Source organism: Gorilla gorilla, chromosome 13 (genome assembly GCF_029281585.2).
Source record: "Gorilla gorilla gorilla isolate KB3781 chromosome 13, NHGRI_mGorGor1-v2.1_pri, whole genome shotgun sequence".
Classification (NCBI taxonomy): Eukaryota; Metazoa; Chordata; class Mammalia; order Primates; family Hominidae; genus Gorilla; species Gorilla gorilla.
Window position 1 is genome coordinate 68,353,477 of NC_073237.2, and position 18,152 is coordinate 68,371,628.

At 42.6% G+C, this 18,152-nt stretch overlaps 1 protein-coding gene across 3 annotated transcripts in view; it reads left to right on the forward strand.

Moving 5' to 3' along the window:
• Positions 1-4,886: 4,886 nt before the first annotated feature.
• Positions 4,887-18,152, forward strand: part of GDA (guanine deaminase) — a 102,644-nt gene continuing 89,378 nt past the window's right edge. Inside the window, exon 1 of one of the 3 annotated variants that reach the window (XM_019034176.4) lies at positions 4,887-5,377. In XM_019034176.4, coding sequence (XP_018889721.1) covers positions 5,255-5,377 — 123 coding nt within the window. In that variant the 5' untranslated portion in view covers positions 4,887-5,254. The remainder of the gene's footprint in view (positions 5,378-18,152) is intronic. The other 2 variants (XM_019034177.4, XM_055350790.2) reach the window with 2 other exon arrangements.

Sequence of the window (18,152 nt, forward strand, 5' to 3'; positions counted from 1 at the left end):
TAAAACAAGTAATGTCAAATAGCATACTAGAGCATTGTTATCAATGTGTCACTTCAGCATCAATTGTTAAGTGCCTTGTATTATATTCGTATCACTTAAGATTTGACATGTAGTATATATAATAATACGACATTCACTAATTATGCTAGGGAAATGTTACAGTAATACTATGAAAGCTATTAATTTCTACTCCTAGAGGTGGCAGAGAGAAAATATATTAGTTCCATATGGGTAAGACAATATCTGTTTCATACAGTCATACCCACAGTGCTTAGCATGGTGCCTATCATAATATAGATGTCCAATAAATATTTGTTAAGTGAACAAACTGTTAAAGAATATTTATAGGGACTAGCACTATATTCTCATAAAAATGGACAAAATATGAATTGAGCCATCTCTCTATTGTCAGTAAATACAGAGGTGGGATACTCACAGGCATAACTACACTATACAGATAAAGTAGTTTTGGGGGGCCGAGGGTGCTGCCTCTATGAATAGGCAAACCTGGGTTCTCACCTAAGAACTGGAAAATGGACATCATTATGATTTGCTATCCATTAAGGCTTCCCACTCAGAAGAACACACAGTTTTAAAAGGAATGCATTTATCCCATCTCAAATTTTTGGTGTATCTTTTTTTTTTCTCTCTAAAGCATAACGAGCTTGTCAGAGTTTCCATGGTGAACACAGGGCACCATGGAAACTGATAGATTTAGCTACATGAAAAGAATAAATAAAATAGGCAGGCATTTATTTCACTGTACAATGACAACTTCTCTCCTAGATAAGAGAGGAAAAGTGGCTTCTCATTTAAACTGCTTTCCTGCACTCTCTGTACCTCGTGAAAACCTGAGTTATTTTCGCTAGCCCATTCTACTGACCTATGCTGATTGGATTCTTGTTTTTCTCAAGGCCCATTATTCCCTTTAGTTTTACTGCAGGCTAGATCTGAGTGTCACCAGCAACTGTTGGAAAACCATGTACAATGTGAAAGTTGTAGATGACAGCCCACAGTGCAGTGGCCAAGTGAGTCATGGCAAAACTGAATGAACCGTTCCTGGGAGTTTACTGTGATGAGACAATGTATGAGAACAACTGAACTCAAGATCCAAGTCCATCCTATATTAACTGCACAGGCAAGCCAACCTCCCTGAACCCCAGTTTCCCCGTCTGTGGAATGTTTAAAATACATCTTCTTCCTACTTTATAGGGTTGTTGAGAGGCTCAAAATTAGATAATAGAGGAGAAAGCCTTTTTAAACAGTCAGGTTCTATCTAGCAAAAAGGACTGACTGACTAAGCTACAGGTATAATTACATTCATGAGATGAGCAAAATCTCAAAGCTAATCATGCTATGGTCTAGGTTTTGGCCTCAGGCAATTGGAGGTTTAGAACACGCTGATCCCACCCCAGTAGTTGGGGAATTTGGGGACTACTTGGCTCCATCTGAAATAGAGAAAATTGAGATTGTAAGAAATGAAGCTTTACAATTTTTCTCTATGTTTGAACATTCTCATAAAATGTTGGAAAACTAAATAAATGAAATAAAACTCATCCTTAAGTTCTAGTCCCAATGAATTGTTCACCATTAGCACACACCCACTATAGCCTCTTAATTTTTATCACTAAAATATAGGCACTAGAGCCATCTCCTGCAATTCGATATTCATGTAAATCTATTGAGCACCTCCTAGTGACCAGGGACTGTGTTGAGGGGATGGATACACAGAAAGAAAGAGGACATGGTCCTTCAGAAAAACACATCTTCTTTGGGGTATAGATGAGTAATGGAACAATTACAGCACACCCACAAACTCAGGGGAGGAACACTTAACACTCTAGAGCAGAAATGTAAAGATATCCTGGATAAAGGTGAGGGGGGTGGGGGGAGTGGGTGGGACAATGAGGCAGACACGGTGTAAGGTGGTAAAAGGGCACCACAGGCAGAGAGAAGAGTGTGAGCAAAGCGGATTCATAGCATATGGGAGAGTGGAGGTAGCCAAGCCTGAAGAAGCAGCCAGGGAATATTCCATGCCAAGGCGGCGCTCTTTTTTTCTGAAGGAAGTGATATGTGGGGGTGGAGCACTAATGATGCTTGGGCTGTGTTTTGAGGGTGAATATGAAAGCTGTGTACTCCTTCTTTCCTCCAAACCTCTGTAGCCAGGAGAATATTTCCCTGGGGATACCAGAATGGGAGTCAAAATTGCAGGAGGACCAGCAATTTAAAGGAGTTGCCAAGTCCGAGAGTGGAGTCTCACCCTGTTGCCCAGGCTGGAGTGCAGTGGTTCAATCCTGGCTCACTGCAATCTCTGCCTCCCAGGTTCAAGCGATTCTCCTGCTTCAGCCTCCCTAGTAGCTGGGACTACAGGTGTGCGCCACCACACTTGGATAATTTTTTATATTTTTGGTAGAGAGGGGGTTTCACCATGTTGACTAGGCTGGTCTCGAACTCCTCACCTCAAGTGATCCGCCCTCCTCAGCCTCCCAAAGTGCTGGGATTACAGTCATGAGCCAACGTGCCTGGCTGGGAAGCCAAGACTTCTGACATGTGGCTGAGCCATGCTGCCTGGCAGTATAGCACCCAGGGCTTCTGGATCCTGGGCCCAGGTACCTACAACTTGACTGGGAATGGAAGTGGAACTATGCATTGCTCAAAAGAGCTAAAATTTACCTGAGGAGCACTAATGCCATGTCACCTGGAGGTTCATGGCCAATCCTTCTGCTTAAGACGATTAATTTTTTTAAAAGCATCATAATGATTATTCATCCTATAAACCACATAGTAACAACATTAAAAAAATCAAAACAAAATTCTCTACCTAGCAATCCATTATCTCAACAGAACAACATACATTGTTTGATGTACCTTTTCAATTCCAGCCAATATGCTTATAGCTTTTCATGGTTTTAATCGTAGCATAGAAGCTGTTTTTTGTTTGTTTTGTTTTGTTTTTTTGAGACCGAGTCTTGGTCTGTCACCAGGCTGGAATGCAGTGGCGTGATCTCAGCTCACTGCAACCTCTGCCTCCGGGGTTCAAGCAATTCTCCTGCATCACCCTCTTGAGTAGCTGGGACTACAGGCACGCACCACCACACCCAGCTAATTTTTGTATTTTTAGTAGAGATGGGGTTTCACCATGTTGGCCAGGATAGTCTCAATCTCGACCTCGTGATCCACCCGCCTCGGCCTCCCAAAGTGTTGGGATTACAGGTGCGAGCCATCGTGCCCGGCCAGAAGCCATTTTTGAAAGCTTAACATTGTGGCTACATATGTCTCCTGTTGTTTTTAATAACTGTATAATGTTCTATCAAGTAGATATATTCTGGTTCATAAAACTAGTCTCTATTTTTTTGACATTTAGGTTTTCATTAAAACCTAATCATTAAAAAAATTATTAACCGTATCTGTTTAGGAAAGTAATACATCTGTTGGAAACATCTGATTGAATCCTATCTCAAAAGCCATTTTCTTCACCTTTCTGTCTGAGGTTTTTGTGTATACAAGGGAATGTTTTCAGTGTGCTGGCTGTTGGTACTGCCAGGAGGGAGTGCGGTCGGCAGAATCAGGAGAAAGTGACAAGGAGCAGGGACAAGTGTAATGACCTCAGCTGCAGAGATTCCTAATTCTGGATCCCTGGTAGGGTGATCAACCATCTGTGTGCATGGTTCTGAGGGTTTTCCTGAATGGCCTTTCAGTGCTAAAACTAGGAAAGTGCCTGGTAAACCAGGATTTGTTGGTCACCTTAGACATTGGTTATGGGGGAGCTAAAGGAACTGAGAAGGGAACGAATCATTTCTATAAGCCAGCCCTGTGTCTTAAAAGCAGCAGTTCAGAGAAAAACTGCTCACACACTGCAATGAAACCCTCACCCTTTATGTAGTTGTCAAAATAGTTATTTGTCTCAGGTTATGGCTCTGCTCACAGAAAAACCATCCATTCATTTATTCAATAAACATGTATGGAACACCGGCATTGCTCTAGGCATAAGACACGTTCCCTGCTCCTGTGGTGCTTCTGTTATTGGTGTGTGTGTGTGTGTGTGTGTGTATTGGTGAGAGGGAAACAGGAGTAAACTAAAAAACACAAAATAAAGAAGAAGGGACACAATAAATGCAATGGCAGAAACAAGATGGATTAGTGGAGTAGAAACTGCTGGGAGTCCGGTGCCACTTGGTGGTCAGGAAAGGTGACTCCGAAGAGCCTGACATTTGAGACAAATCAGTGGTGAGAAGAGCTGCCAAGTAAAGCGCCACAAGAGGCATTAGGGGCAGAAGGAACAGCACGTTAGAGGGCCCTGAATGGAAGCCAGCTGGGTTTCATGGAGGAACTTAGTGAAGGACCCTGTGGTCATTGTGTAGGGTGGGAACGCTGACCCTAGCTATGACCCAGTCCAAGTTCCATTTTCATAAGTGGGGATGATAAGGACACCGAGGCCCACGTGTCTTGTCCACAGTCTCTTGATTCCCAATTCAACACCCATGGTACCATTGCTGCCTATTTGACTTGAGAACTTAATTTTCTCCCCTTGTACAACTGGAAGTAAATAAAAGAGATTCATTCATTTTACCCGAGAAAAATTGGTATTGGAATTGTTTGCAGACAAACACAAGAACCAAAAACATTAGCCTCAAGGTGAAGAGAGGAACCTTGGGGTCCACAATGATACCCAGTTTAGGGGTCCCCAGAGAGGTTCGGTAAGACATGCTTCCAGAACCTTCCAGGTGAGGACCAATACTAATTCTGCAGTCTACATAAACTAAAAATGAAACTGGTCATAAGGTAGGCAGCCCCAGCTGACCTTTCACCTGTGCCTGAACTAATGCAAGTACAGGACCTGGGTGCTACAGGTTGAAGAAGTAAGTGATCCTAGGAGTTGAAGGGTCAGAGGAGCCAGGCTGACACAACTCATAGAAGGTGGAGGAAGCTGATCTGAGCCTCAGCTGTGGTTGATCTTGATAACTCAAAGAGTTAACACAACCAAAACTAACGCGAGGGTGGAGAGAAAGACCACACCCCACGGGAGCGCGGAGCCAACTCGCGGGAGAAAAATCCTATTGGCATTGAGGAGGTAGGGAGCCAGCCCCTGGGCGCGGCCTGCAGGGTACCGGCAACCGCCCGGGTAAGCGGGGGCAGGACAAGGCCGGAGCCGGTGTCCGCCCGGCAGCCGCCCGCAGCTGCCCAGAGTCCCGCTGCGTCTCCGCCGCGTGCGCCCTCCTCGACCCGGAGACCCGCGCTGCGCTCCGCCGCTGACATGTGTGCCGCTCAGATGCCGCCCCTGGCGCACATCTTCCGAGGGACGTTCGTCCACTCCACCTGGACCTGCCCCATGGAGGTGCTGCGGGATCACCTCCTCGGCGTGAGCGACAGCGGCAAAGTAAGCAGGCGCGGGGTCGAGCGCACTCCGACGGGCGGGAGGATAGGTGCAAGGAACCTGGCGCGGTGCTTCGCGTAGCCCGGGGTTCGCTCGGTGCGCAGGGAGCGCCGGGGCTCCGGAGTTGAACTTGAGTCTTTGGCTCTTGGGCAACGCAGAGAGAACCCTGGCGCTAGGTTCGTGAGCTGGCTGGGGAGTTCCCAGAAGTCGGGAGCAGTGGCGTGCTAACGCCACAACTGGCTCGACAGCAGTCCGGGCTGCGGTAGAGCCCGGAGCAAGGATGTCACCCCCCGCTCCCCCGCCCCCGGTTCCAATCCTAAGATACCGGCAATAATCTTCAATCTTGCTTCAATCATCTTTGTTTCCAACACCTAGAACTGTGCCTGGCACAGGAGGCTCTCCATAAATGTGGTTGAATTTATTGTGAAAGAAATAAGAGGAGGGGGTCATTTGATTGATGTTGTTTAGCGTGTCCAGAACATAGAATAAATAGAACTGATTACATTCACCCTATCATTCAACAGAGATAATATACTAACGATGCAGGTTCCACAACTTGTAATACTAGAAGGGATGGTCCGAAAGAAATAATTCATCCATCTCTTTTCCTTCCTCTCTCATACACACACACGTACACACACACACACACACACACACACCATAGCCATTTGCATCAAAGCAAGCAGTTCCATTTTAAGGTTCAAAATGTCTTCTTTGAATGTATCTTTTACACTTCCTTTTCCAAAATCAGGATTTCTACAAATGACACAGGTAACTTGATGTCTACTATTTACTGTTCCATACACACATATAGTGACTATATCAGCCATGGCCTGGCAAGTTTGATAAGTGAAGCCATTCCATTTTTTAGAAGAAAAAAATGATAAAATAAATATGGAGATGGGATTTTTTGAGCTGTTTTCCAACTACGGGTTTGGTTAGCAAAAGTACACATACTTGTGATTTGTCAAGTTGAAGATACTATTCTTGACTAAGATGCTACCGAGTCGGTGACAGTTTTGAATCGTGACTCTTACATTTGGGGGTAACTAAACACTGTTTTCTCATGGTGCTTTAAAAAATACTCTTTCTATGCACCTTCAGGGAGCCTGCTGTTGTGTTTCCAAGGTGATAAAACTCTCAGAGCTCTCCCAGGGAGATTCTGGTAAACCCTGAGACTGATGAACCCATGCTTGGGGACTTGGTCCTCAAGTTTCAGGGAACTCAGGTTTGGAGCAAGTCCCAGGAAGCAAAGGAACGGAGATTGCTAAACTGGTGTAAGATTAGAGGTGTTATTTTAATCAAAAGAAGATGTTCAACTCTTGGGTTTCGTTTTTAAAAATTAATTTCCCATATCCAGAATTTTAATTGGTAGGGTAGCAGGCAACTGGCTTTACCAGTGGAGAAGAGTAAGAAAAGGAAGTAATAAAAATACCTTTTCTGGTGCTTGTACAGAAGAAGAATAAAAGAGTTTCCCGAACACGCAATTAGTAGTTGAGTCAGGGAGTCTATTCCTAACTAAAAATCATACTGAAGTTATAAATTTAGAAAACATGCCCTTCCCCCACAAGACAAAATGACTTAGGAATTGAATACAAAGGTGAGTTAGTCAGTGGCTGGAATGTATGGTATAGAGCTCCTGAACCAGTGGATTGTAACTGTTGCTCTCCTCTCCTCCTAGGTGCAAGGCAGTTGATACCTGGCTGTGTTTAAAGAGAGAGCATGCCATACATATTTCAAAACTTGACATCCCCTATTTCGAAATGGAGAATATCTTACTTTTAGAGTTGCTGGGATAAATATATTATTTATTTAAACATTTCAAGGTTCAAAAAAGAAAATAATATGCTTTTGGAATACAGAAATATGTTGAATTATTATGATCTGTAATTTTTTTTTTTTGAGAAGGAGTCTCGCTCTGTCACCCAGGCTGGAGTGTAGTGGCTTGATCTTGGCTCACTGCAAGCTCTGCCTCCCGGGTTCACGCCATTCTCCTGCCTCAGCCTCCCGAGTAGCTGGGACTACAGGCGCCACCACGCCTGGCTAATTTTTTTTGTATTTTAAGTAGAGTTGGGGTTTCAATGTGTTAACAGGATGGTCTTGATCTCCTGACCTCGTGATCCGCCTGCCTCGGCCTCCCAAAGTGCTGGGATTACAGGCGTGAGCCACCACGCCGGCCAATGATCTGTAAATTTTTACTCCTAAATTTTTAGGAGCTCAAACCTTGCAATGAATCAGAAATATCTAGGGGTGCTTGATAATATGCTGATTTCTGGGCATCATCCTCAGAGACTCTGAATCTATAGACCTGGAGTAGGCCCCAGAAAGTGGCATTCCAACAGGCATCCCAGGAGATTCAGACGCAGGTAGCGGGTGGATTATAGCAGCCGGTGGATTACATTTTGAATAACTGTAACACATAGTTTCTGTGATGGGACAAGCTGTGTGAAGTATCAGGAGCTTATTTCTCCACTGCAAGTTTCAGATCTGGGGTAGAATCTCAGCGAGAGGGCACAAAGCTTACTCTGTCCTTCTGGTCTCGCTTTTAAACTTTATTCCTTATTTTGTATAACTTCGTTTAGGCCCAGAGAATGCTAATGACTAACTGCTCTTAATACATTAAATTAAAGCTCATTCAAAAGCAGGTTAATTAAAATAAATTATCTAGCCAACTTTTTGATATAAAGCAAAATACAGAGTTATACTTTCTGCTCAAGTAGCATGTAGCTTTTAAGAATATAGACTCTAATGATTGCCATTCTAACTGGTGTGAGATGGTATCTCATTGTGGTTTTGATTTGCATTTCTCTGATGGCCAGTGATGATGAGCATTTTTTCATGTGTCTTTTGGCTACATAAATGTCTTCTTTTGAGAAGTGTCTGTTCATATCCTTTGCCCACTTTTTGATGGGGTTGTTTGTTTTTTTCTTGTAAATTTGTTTGAGTTCATTGTGGATTCTGGATATTAGCCCTTTGTCAGATGAGTAGGTTGCGAAAATTGTCTCCCATTTTGTAGGTTGCCTGTTCACTCTGATGGTAGTTTCTTTTGCTGTGCAGAAGCTCTTTAGTTTAATTAGATCCCATTTGTCAATTTTGGCTTTTGTTGCCATGGCTTTTGGTGTTTTAGACATGAAGTCCTTGCCCATGCCTATGTCCTGAATGGTAATGCCTAGGTTTTCTTCTAGGGTTTTTATGGTTTTAGGTCTAACATTTAAGTCTTTAATCCATCTTGAATTAATTTTTGTATAAGGTGTAAGGAAGGGATCCAGTTTCAGCTTTCTACATATGCCTAGCCAGTTTTCCCAGCACCATTTATGAAATAGGGAGTCCTTTCCCCATTGCTTGTTTTTGTCAGGTTTGTCAAAGATCAGATAGTTGTAGATATGTGGCATTATTTCTGAGGGCTCTGTTCTGTTCCATTGATCTATATCTCTGTTTTGGTACCAGTACGATGCTGTTTTGGTTACTGTAGCCTTGTAGTATAGTTTGAAGTCAGGTAGCGTGATGCCTCCAGCTTTGTTCTTTTGGCTTAGGATTGATTTGGTGATGCGGGCTCTTTTTTGGTTCCATATGAACTTTAAAGTAGTTTTTTCCAATTCTGTGAAGAAAGTCATTGGTAGCTTGATGGGGAGAAATAGGAACACTTTTACACTGTTGGTGGGACTGTAAACTAGTTCAACCATTGTGGAAGTCAGTGTGGCGATTCCTCAGGGATGTAGAACCAGAAATACCATTTGACCCAGCCATCCCATTACTGGGTATATACCCAAAGGACTATAAATCATGCCGCTATAAAGACACATGCACACGTATGTTTATTGTGGCACTATTCACAATAGCAAAGACTTGGAACCAACCCAAATGTCCAACAATGATAGACTGGATTAAGAAAATGTGGCACATATACACCATGGAATACTATGCAGCCATAAAAAATGATGAGTTCATGTCCTTTGTAGGGACATGGATGAAATTGGAAACTGTCGCAGGACAAAAAACCAAACACTGCATGTTCTCACTCATAGATGGAAATTGAACAATGAGAACACATGGACACAGGAAGGGGAACATCACACTCTGGGGACTGTTGTGGGGTGGGGGGAGGGGGGAGGGATAGCATTAGGAGATATACCTAATGCTAAATGACGAGTTAATGGGTGCAGCACACCAGCATGGCACATGTATACATATGTAACTAACCTGCACATTGTGCACATGTACCCTAAAACTTAAAGTATAATAAAAAAAAGAATATAGACTCTAACATGTTTAATTCATTTGCAAATATTTAATCTTGAGGTTTTGCATGCTCAAATATTACTAAGTTGCCTGATTCTTCCCACATACATCAGGGTCAGGTTGACAGTAAAGATGCATAAACATGCCTTGGGCCTTTTAATGCACGCTTACCCAGAAACAAGAGTGAGGAAGAGATTCATTTTGAGGTTGTGCCCTGGGGTGGCAGGAGCAAGTCCAATGGAGGAATAGAGACTTGGGTTCAGGTCAGAGTCTCTACCACTTACCTGTGCTGAGACCACAGGTGAGACCTAACCTGCCTGAGCCTCCGTTTCCTCATTTGTAGAGTCAGATTTCCTTTTGCTACTTATTAAATGAGATAATGTATGAAAATGCCTGGCACTTAGTGGATACTTAACATGTACCATGTTCATTCTATTCCCTTTGCCTCTTAGCAAATCCTTAACCTCTTGCTCACTGTGACATTTTGCATGTTTTCACATGGTGACATGCCAAGTGGTAGAGAAGGAAGCCACGGCCTGTCATGAACTGTATGGGGTGGTCACAGAACCTTAGCTTTTTATTCTCACTGCTTATGTCATTGATCCCCTGGGACCCAAAGATGCACCCTGGAAGAAAGATCAAGAAGCATTTGATGCTAGATTCACTAGCAAGCTATCTTTAGTATCTCTTTTAGACTTGACAATGTCATTATTTCCACTAACAGATGAGGAAGTTGAGACTTGAGAAGTCATGCATTCAGATACGGTGGTGGTGTAGCTGGATTTTGAATTAGTACGGGGCAAAGGCCATGTTCTCTTTACTGTAGCTGACTGCTTCTGTAGGGCACAGTCCTGGACCTCAAAGAATCTGCACTTTGGCAAGGGAGCTAAGACTTGTAGCTGTAATAAAAGTGACTCATTCCTGAGCCAAACACTGGGGTTTTCACCGGAGACAAATTGATGAACAAAGTATGCAAATACTGCCCTGCCCTCTTGAGACTGATGATCTAGTAATAAATTAACAGAATCTGCCATGACCTATCAGAACTTGAACTAGTTAGGGGAAGGCTTTCCCTAGCGTGAAGTGACATCAAACTTGCGATGTGAACAATGAGAAGTTAAGTAGGTATATTAGTCAATTTTCACATTGGTGACAAAAACAACCTGAGACTGGGAAGAAAAAGAGGTTTAACTGGACTTACAGTTCCACATGACTGGGGAGCCTCAGAATCATGGTAGGAGGAGGTGAAAGACACTTCTTACATGGCGGCAGCAAGAGAGAATGAGGAAGATGAAAAAGTGGAAACTCCTGATAAACCCATCAGATCTCATGAGACTTATTCACTACCATGAGAACAGTATGGGGGAAACTGCCCCCATGATTCAAGTTATCGCCCACTGGGTTCCTCCCACAACACGTGGGAATTAGGGGCGTACAATTCAAGATGAGATTTGGATGGAGGCACGTCCAAACCATACCAATAGGTAAGGTGGACAGGATTGGAAGTAAAGAAGAGCCTTCTAGGTTGAGAGAACTGCCTGTGACTGCCTGTGCAAAGGTCCTGGGGTAGGACGGAATGAAATAGTCAAGGTAGTTAGAGTCCAAAGGTTGAGGAGAAGGCTAACACAGGATAAGGCAGGACAGGTAGGCAGGGCTATGTTATGGAGGGCATCGGGGATGGTGGGATTGTGTCATGATTATATTTTGTGGTTATAAAGGTCTAACTTCAGGATAAATGCATTGAAGAGAAGTTGAGTACAGGCAAGGAGGTCAGATAGGAGCCTGTTGCAGTATTTAGGTAAAATGGAATGTGGTTTAGATGAGAGGGGCAGTGTAGTTATCAATTGAGATATGAACTCCTAAGAGTACCTCTATCACTTATTACCTATGTGAATTTGATCAAGTTCCTTACCATTTGTATCTCCAAATTTCTTTATGCATAAAATAATTACTATGGTCTACCTAATAGGGTTGTTGAAAGGATAAAATCGATTAATAAGTGTAAAATATATAGAATAATGCCTGGCATGTAGTACATGTCCATTAGACTTCAGCGGTTATTGTCAGTAATGCAGATGGAGAGGTGGATAGAATCAGTAGCTATTTAGATCAAGTTGACTGGATTTGATGATAGCTTACATATGTAAGGTTGGAAGGTAAGTGCATCAAGAGTGATCGCAAAGTGTATGTAAATGTGTGTAAATAGTACAGTAGGGCACAAGTTGACCAGTGATAGGAAAAGCTTCTTGAAGGAAGTAGTAGATGAATTGGACCTTTTAGGACTGGAACATGCAAAAGAGGATTATATAGCCCTGGTGAAAAGAGTGACCCAATGTTCTTCAGTTCTGAAGACTGCTGGGAGGAGAAAGAGTTCTTTCTCACCTGAGGCTACTTTACCAGAAGTTCTCTCAGTCTGAATCACAAATCCTAGTGATTGTGTATCATCCTTTCCTCCACTTCCTGCCAAGCTCAGCAATTCAAAATATGCTGTTGGTCCTGAGAAAGGAAATTGGGCTAATCCCTTCCTTCTGAGGCTGCTGAATAGGAGCTTGGCTTTCATCAGAAAGATGCTTTCACTCCCAATTATTACAAGATCATCTTGCAAATTCCCATTTTCTAGAAGGCTGATTGCTTGTTCAAAATGCTCATGGCAAACACTGTTGGTTACCCACTCAGCAGTCATGACCTTTTTTTCCTTATTAACACCTGAATTTGATCAGTCCATGGTAGACTCAGCCTGTGGATACATCATGGTGTAAGCCAGTCATGGTAATTCTATCTCCATTTATCAGATACTTATTCTTCCAGCTTCCTGGTAGCTGAGGGTGACTAGTGATAATATTCTGACATACAGGAAGTTTGCTCAGAAGCTTCTAGGATGTGGGAAGAGAAGCCCTGCCTTTTTTGGATACTCTCATATGAAGAAAAGATACTTGGAACTGCTGCTGCCACCATGTGAGACTGTGAGGAAAAGGTTAAGGGGATTTCAGAGACACCATCCCATTCTCTAACATCACTGAGCAGTTGAACTACCCCTACCTGGAACATGGAACTGTCTACCATCAGACTTCTAGACTTCCTTTTTTTTTTTTTTTTTTTTTTTTGAGATGGAGTTTCACTCTTGTTGCCTAGGCTGGGGTGCAGTGGCACCATCTTAGCTCACTGCAACATCCGCCTCCTGGGCTCAAGCGATTCTCCTGCCTCAGCCTCCCGAGGAGGTGGGATTACAGGCACTCACCACCATGCCCAGCTAATTTTTTGTATTTTTAGTAGAGATGGGGTTTTGCCATGTTGGGCAGGCTGGTCTTGAACTCCTGACCTCAGGTGATCCACCCACCTTGGCCTCCCAAAGTGTTGGGATTACAGGCGTGAGCCACGGTACTCAGCCCAGACTTCTTTTGTGAGATATGAAATGTCTTTATTGTCTAAATCTCTGTTAGTTGGGTACTGTTCATTGCAGCCCAATGCACCCTCATTACTACACTGCTTTTCAGTGAACAATATTTTACACTTTACAAGAATAACTACCTTCTCCTTCTTCTCCTTATTGGCCTTTCCAGGCACCCATATCAATAGTCAAGCCCAGCCAATTTTCCTCTGGGATATCTGTGTGCATATTCACTTCCATTGCCCCCATCTACCCTTTAGTGTCTCTGAGCTAAAATATAACAGGAGACCCTTAACTGTTTTCTCTCATTCTAATATTTCCCCCACATTACTGACAACTCTTTTCTTGGACCATGGGTAGTATCATGTATCTACTCTTCTATAACCATCTATGGCTCACTATTGCCTCTAAGTTTCAAATGTCCTGGAAGATGTTCTAGGCATGACATTATTTGGCCCCAACCTGTTCTCTAATTCTTTCTGTTGCTTCATTTATCTGTCTGGCAAGTGGGAATAGGATTACCATGACTGATTTACACCATATTGTATCCATGAGCCAAGGGATGTCTATCCATGCAAATTTCTCCCTGTTTTCCAGCACATCATGTCCTTTTATGCCTCCACATTGTTGGCACCAATTTCTCTGCCTGGAATAGTCCTCCTTTTTATATCCCCATTTCCATTTTACTTCTATCAAAATGAAATCTTGCTCTTCCTTTAAGGCCCAGCTCTGATCTTCTCTTTTTCACAAAGGCTTTCACAAAGGCTTTATTGCCAAGTTGAAATAAATTGCCCCTTCCTCTGTTCTTCCATAAAATTTTTCATATATTTCAAATCAGTATTTTACAGGTAGTTAAGAACATGGTTTCTAGAGTCAGATTATGTGAATTCAAATCAAAACTCTGCTACTTACTAGGACAAATTTTCTGACATAGCTGAACCTCAGCATCCTCATTTAAAAATGTGGATTAAGGCTGGGCGCAGTGGCTCGCACCTGTAATCCTAGCACTTTGGGAGGCCGAGGTGGGCTCATCACGAGGTCAGGAGATCGAGACCATCCTGGCTAACATGGTGAAACTCCGTCTCTACTAAAAATACAAAAAATTAGCTGGGTGTGGTGGCAGGCGCCTATAGTCCCAGCTACTCGGGAGGCTGAGGCAGGAGAATCCCTTGAACCTGGGAGGCAGAGCTTGCAGTGAGCTGAGATCACGCCACTGCACTCCAGCCTGGGCAACAAGAGCGAAACTCCGTCTCCAAAAAAAAAAAAAAAAAAATGTGGATTAATAGCACCTTGATAGAGTTGTGAGGCAAGTGGGATAGTGTGTTGTTATTATTTTTCTTTCTCTGAAGTAGTTATTCCAATTTGCCTTTGATTATACTTAGCTTTATAGAATGTTCTCACTCACTGAAATGATTTAAAGTTTTTGGAAAAAGAGAGATGAACTGGAGAAAAGGGAACACTTACTAAGTCATACTGTATTTCAGACAGTCTGCCAAATCCCTTACAAATCAACAACCTTGAGACAAGGTAAGGACACCATTATCATCATCATCATCATCATCTCTACTTTACAAATGAGGAAACGGAGGCTCAGAGAGTTACTTGGCTTCAGTCACAGCAAATAAGTGGCAAAAGCAAGACTCAGAGCCATGCCTGTCTGATGTCCAAGGTCCGTGCTCTCCAGGAGTCTCTGCTGTCTTCTGTCATGGAGAGGGCCAAAACTCTATTGTCCTAAGGCCCCTTCAACATTTCATGTTGTTTTAGCACAAAGTAGGTGATCAGTAAAGTGTGCTGAATGTGATGTGTAATACAAAAACGAGGCAGGCAGATCACGAGCTCAGGAGTTCAAGACCAGCCTGGCCAACATGGTGAAACCCCGTCTCTACTAAAAATACAAAAATTAGCCAGGCATGATGGCAGGTGCCTGTAATCCCAGCTACTCGGGAGGCTGAGGGGGGAGAATCGCTTGAACCCAGGAGGTGGAGGTTGCAGTGAGCCGAAATTGTGCCACTGCACTCCAGCCTGGGTGACAGAGTGAGACTCTGTCTCAAAAAAAGAAAAAGAGAAAAAAAAATGAGTCTGATAGAACAAACCTTTCTCAGCAAACCCCACCTTAAAACCCAACTGTGTCAATGTGAGTTTATTTACAGCACATTGATTCATGAATTAAAAAAAAAATTGAAGGCCAAAGAAATCACAAGGTAATTATAATTTAAAGTGAGTTATTCTAAACTTACATACAATCATATAAGAATTTTAAAATTCCAAGATTCTCCAGAAGCTTAAATGGAAAAATAAAGTGCATCATAATCATACATTCCCCCACCCTCACACATGCACACCCTTATACACTCATCTACAAAACACAGTTCTGGAAGAAGATATTAAAATAAAAACTTAAATAATTACTTTTGTAGATTGGGAATGGAGATTTGGAGCTATGGAGGATAATTTTTGTTTTTGTATTGCTAGTTTTTAAAATTTTTGTTTTGCTTTTATAATTTAAAACCAATTTATTTTATTTTAAAATTTGTATTCTTTTTCTTAATTGCAGTAAAAGATGCATAACATAAAATTCACCATTTTAAAGTATATGATTCAGTGGCATTTATTGTATTCAGAATATTGTACAACTACCACCACACTGACCATGATCTAGTTCAAGAATATATTCATTGGCCGGGCGCGGTGGCTCACGCCTATAAATCCCAGCACTTTTGGAGGCCAAGGCGGGCGGATCACGAGGTCAGGAGATCGAGACCATCCTGGCCAACACGGTAAAACCCCGTCTCTACTAAAAACAAGAAAATACGAAAAAAAATTAGCTGGGCGTGGTGGCGGGCGCCTGTAGTCCTAGCTACTCGGAAGCTGAGGCAGGAGAATGGCTGAAACCCGGGAGGCGGAGCTTGCAGTGAGCCGAGATAGCGCTACTGCACTCCAGCCTGGGCAACAGAACGAGACTCTGTCTCAAACAAAATAAAACAAAACAAATATATATATATATTCATCACCCCAAAGGGAAACTCATTGCCCATTAAGCAGTCACTCCTTATTTCCTCTCTTCACCTCTGCAACAATCACTAATCTGCTTTGTCTATCCACTTGCCTATTCTGGATATTTCAGATAGATGGACACATATAATACATGACCTTTTGTGTCTGGCTTTTTAGACTTAGCATAATGTTTTTAAAGCTCATCCATGTTGTGGCATGTGTCACAATTCATTCCTTTTTATGGCTGAATAATAGTCCATTGTGTAGATATACCACATTTTGTTTATCCTTTCATCAGTTGATGGACATTTGAGTTGTTTCTGCCCTTTGGCTATTTGTCAGCAGTGCTGCTATAAATATTTCATGCACATGTTTAAAAAAGCAGCTGGTTAAAAAAAATCTTTGTATGGTTTCCCATTGCCTAACCCTGTGATAAACCCAGGCCTGGCCTTGCTGACTGTTTGCCCAACCTTCCACGTTGTTAAATTCCTTCGTGTCTTTGTCCATGCTCCTTTTTCACCTTCCATCCGCTGGATGGATACACATTTCAAGACTAAATTTAGGTGCTACCTCCTCAATGAGGTCATTGCTGACATAGCTTCCTGCCTTCCTTCCACAGGCAGAGTGCAGTGGTACAATCTTGGTTCACTGCAATCTCTGCTTCCCAAGTTCAAGCAATTCTCCACCCACCACCTCTCAAGTAGCTGGGACTACAGGTGTTTGCCACTAATTTTTTTTTTTTTTTTGTATTTTTAGTAGAGACAGGATTTCACCATGTTGGCCAGGCCAGTCTCAAACTCCTGACCTCAGGTGATCTGCCCACCTCGGCCTCCCAAAGTGCTGGGATTATAGGCGTGAGCCACCGCCCCGGCCTGTGTCCTACTTTCTACTCAGTGCCTCCTTACAACTCTTACTTGATCTCATGAGTCTCCCCAAAACCTGAGCTTGAAGGCAGGTTCACAACTTTATCACCTTTGTGTTGACAGTACTTAACACATGGTGGGCACTCTGATGAATATTTCTTCAATAACTGGTGCTTGGATTTTTTTCACCACAGGATAACCAGGTTATCTTCCAAATAACCAGTTGTTTGAATAAGAACTCTGGTTTTTTCTAATCTAGATGCCAATGTATGTGGTTACTGGGAGCTGTAATTAGTTTTTTATGTCCTGGTGAGTAATTAAGAACCCTAGAAGAGTACATTTTAATTAGAACTCTGAGACCTCATGAAGTTCTCAAAGGCATTTAACTCTGACTATGTTAAGGACTTGCAATAATGTAGATTATAAAGGCCTGCTTGCTTCTTTTGGTTTTGTATTATGGTTTATTAAGTGTTTGCTTTTTCATAAGATGGTAATTTACTTGAAATGTTGCTTGTAAATGCCACTTACAATTTACAGTCCTGGAACATGGTAGACCCTCCATAAGCAATAGCTCTTGTTATCCATCGCCTGTCCATCACAGTACTTTACACAGAGCTTTTGCACAAAATTAGCATTCAATGCATGCTTTTAAATGAAAGAATGAATAGAATGGGTATATGCTCTTCACAGAGTAGACAAGAAATAGTTAATCAACATTCTCAGATGGTTGTAGCCAATGTGCTTGAAGATGCAACACAAGAAGTAACATCGTTGGTGACTTCCACACACTGACGCAGAGTTTTTCTCCTGAGCTATTTAACCTATAAATTGTTTCCTTTCAGCCTGTGTAGAGTGGTCTCAGGTACCCTTTAACCCTTTTTGGAAATGCAAAACACAGAAGCCATTCCTGGTTCCTAGATGAGTGGGGACACTCGTGCCTCCTCACCTTCCCGCAGAGCGTGGACTCAATGGTCTGTGGTGCTACTATGCTTGGAGCTCATGAGAGCTGACAATAGCTGATGGAGAGCAAGGATCTCAAGGTCTTAGGGATAAAATGGTAAGCAAAAGAGATGCGGTTCCTGCCTTATTTGCACTCGGAGTCAATAATCAAATTAGTATGGATCAGTATACAGTTTCTAAAAGGAAAAAATGCAGAGTGCTCTGGAGATGCAAATCAGAGGACTTGGCTTATTTTGAGGAGATGCTTCAAGAATGTAACCCCAAAGAAGTCATGTTGGAGCTGAGTCTGAAGGTTAAATGGGAATTAACTAGGCAGAGAGAGGGAGGGGAAAGG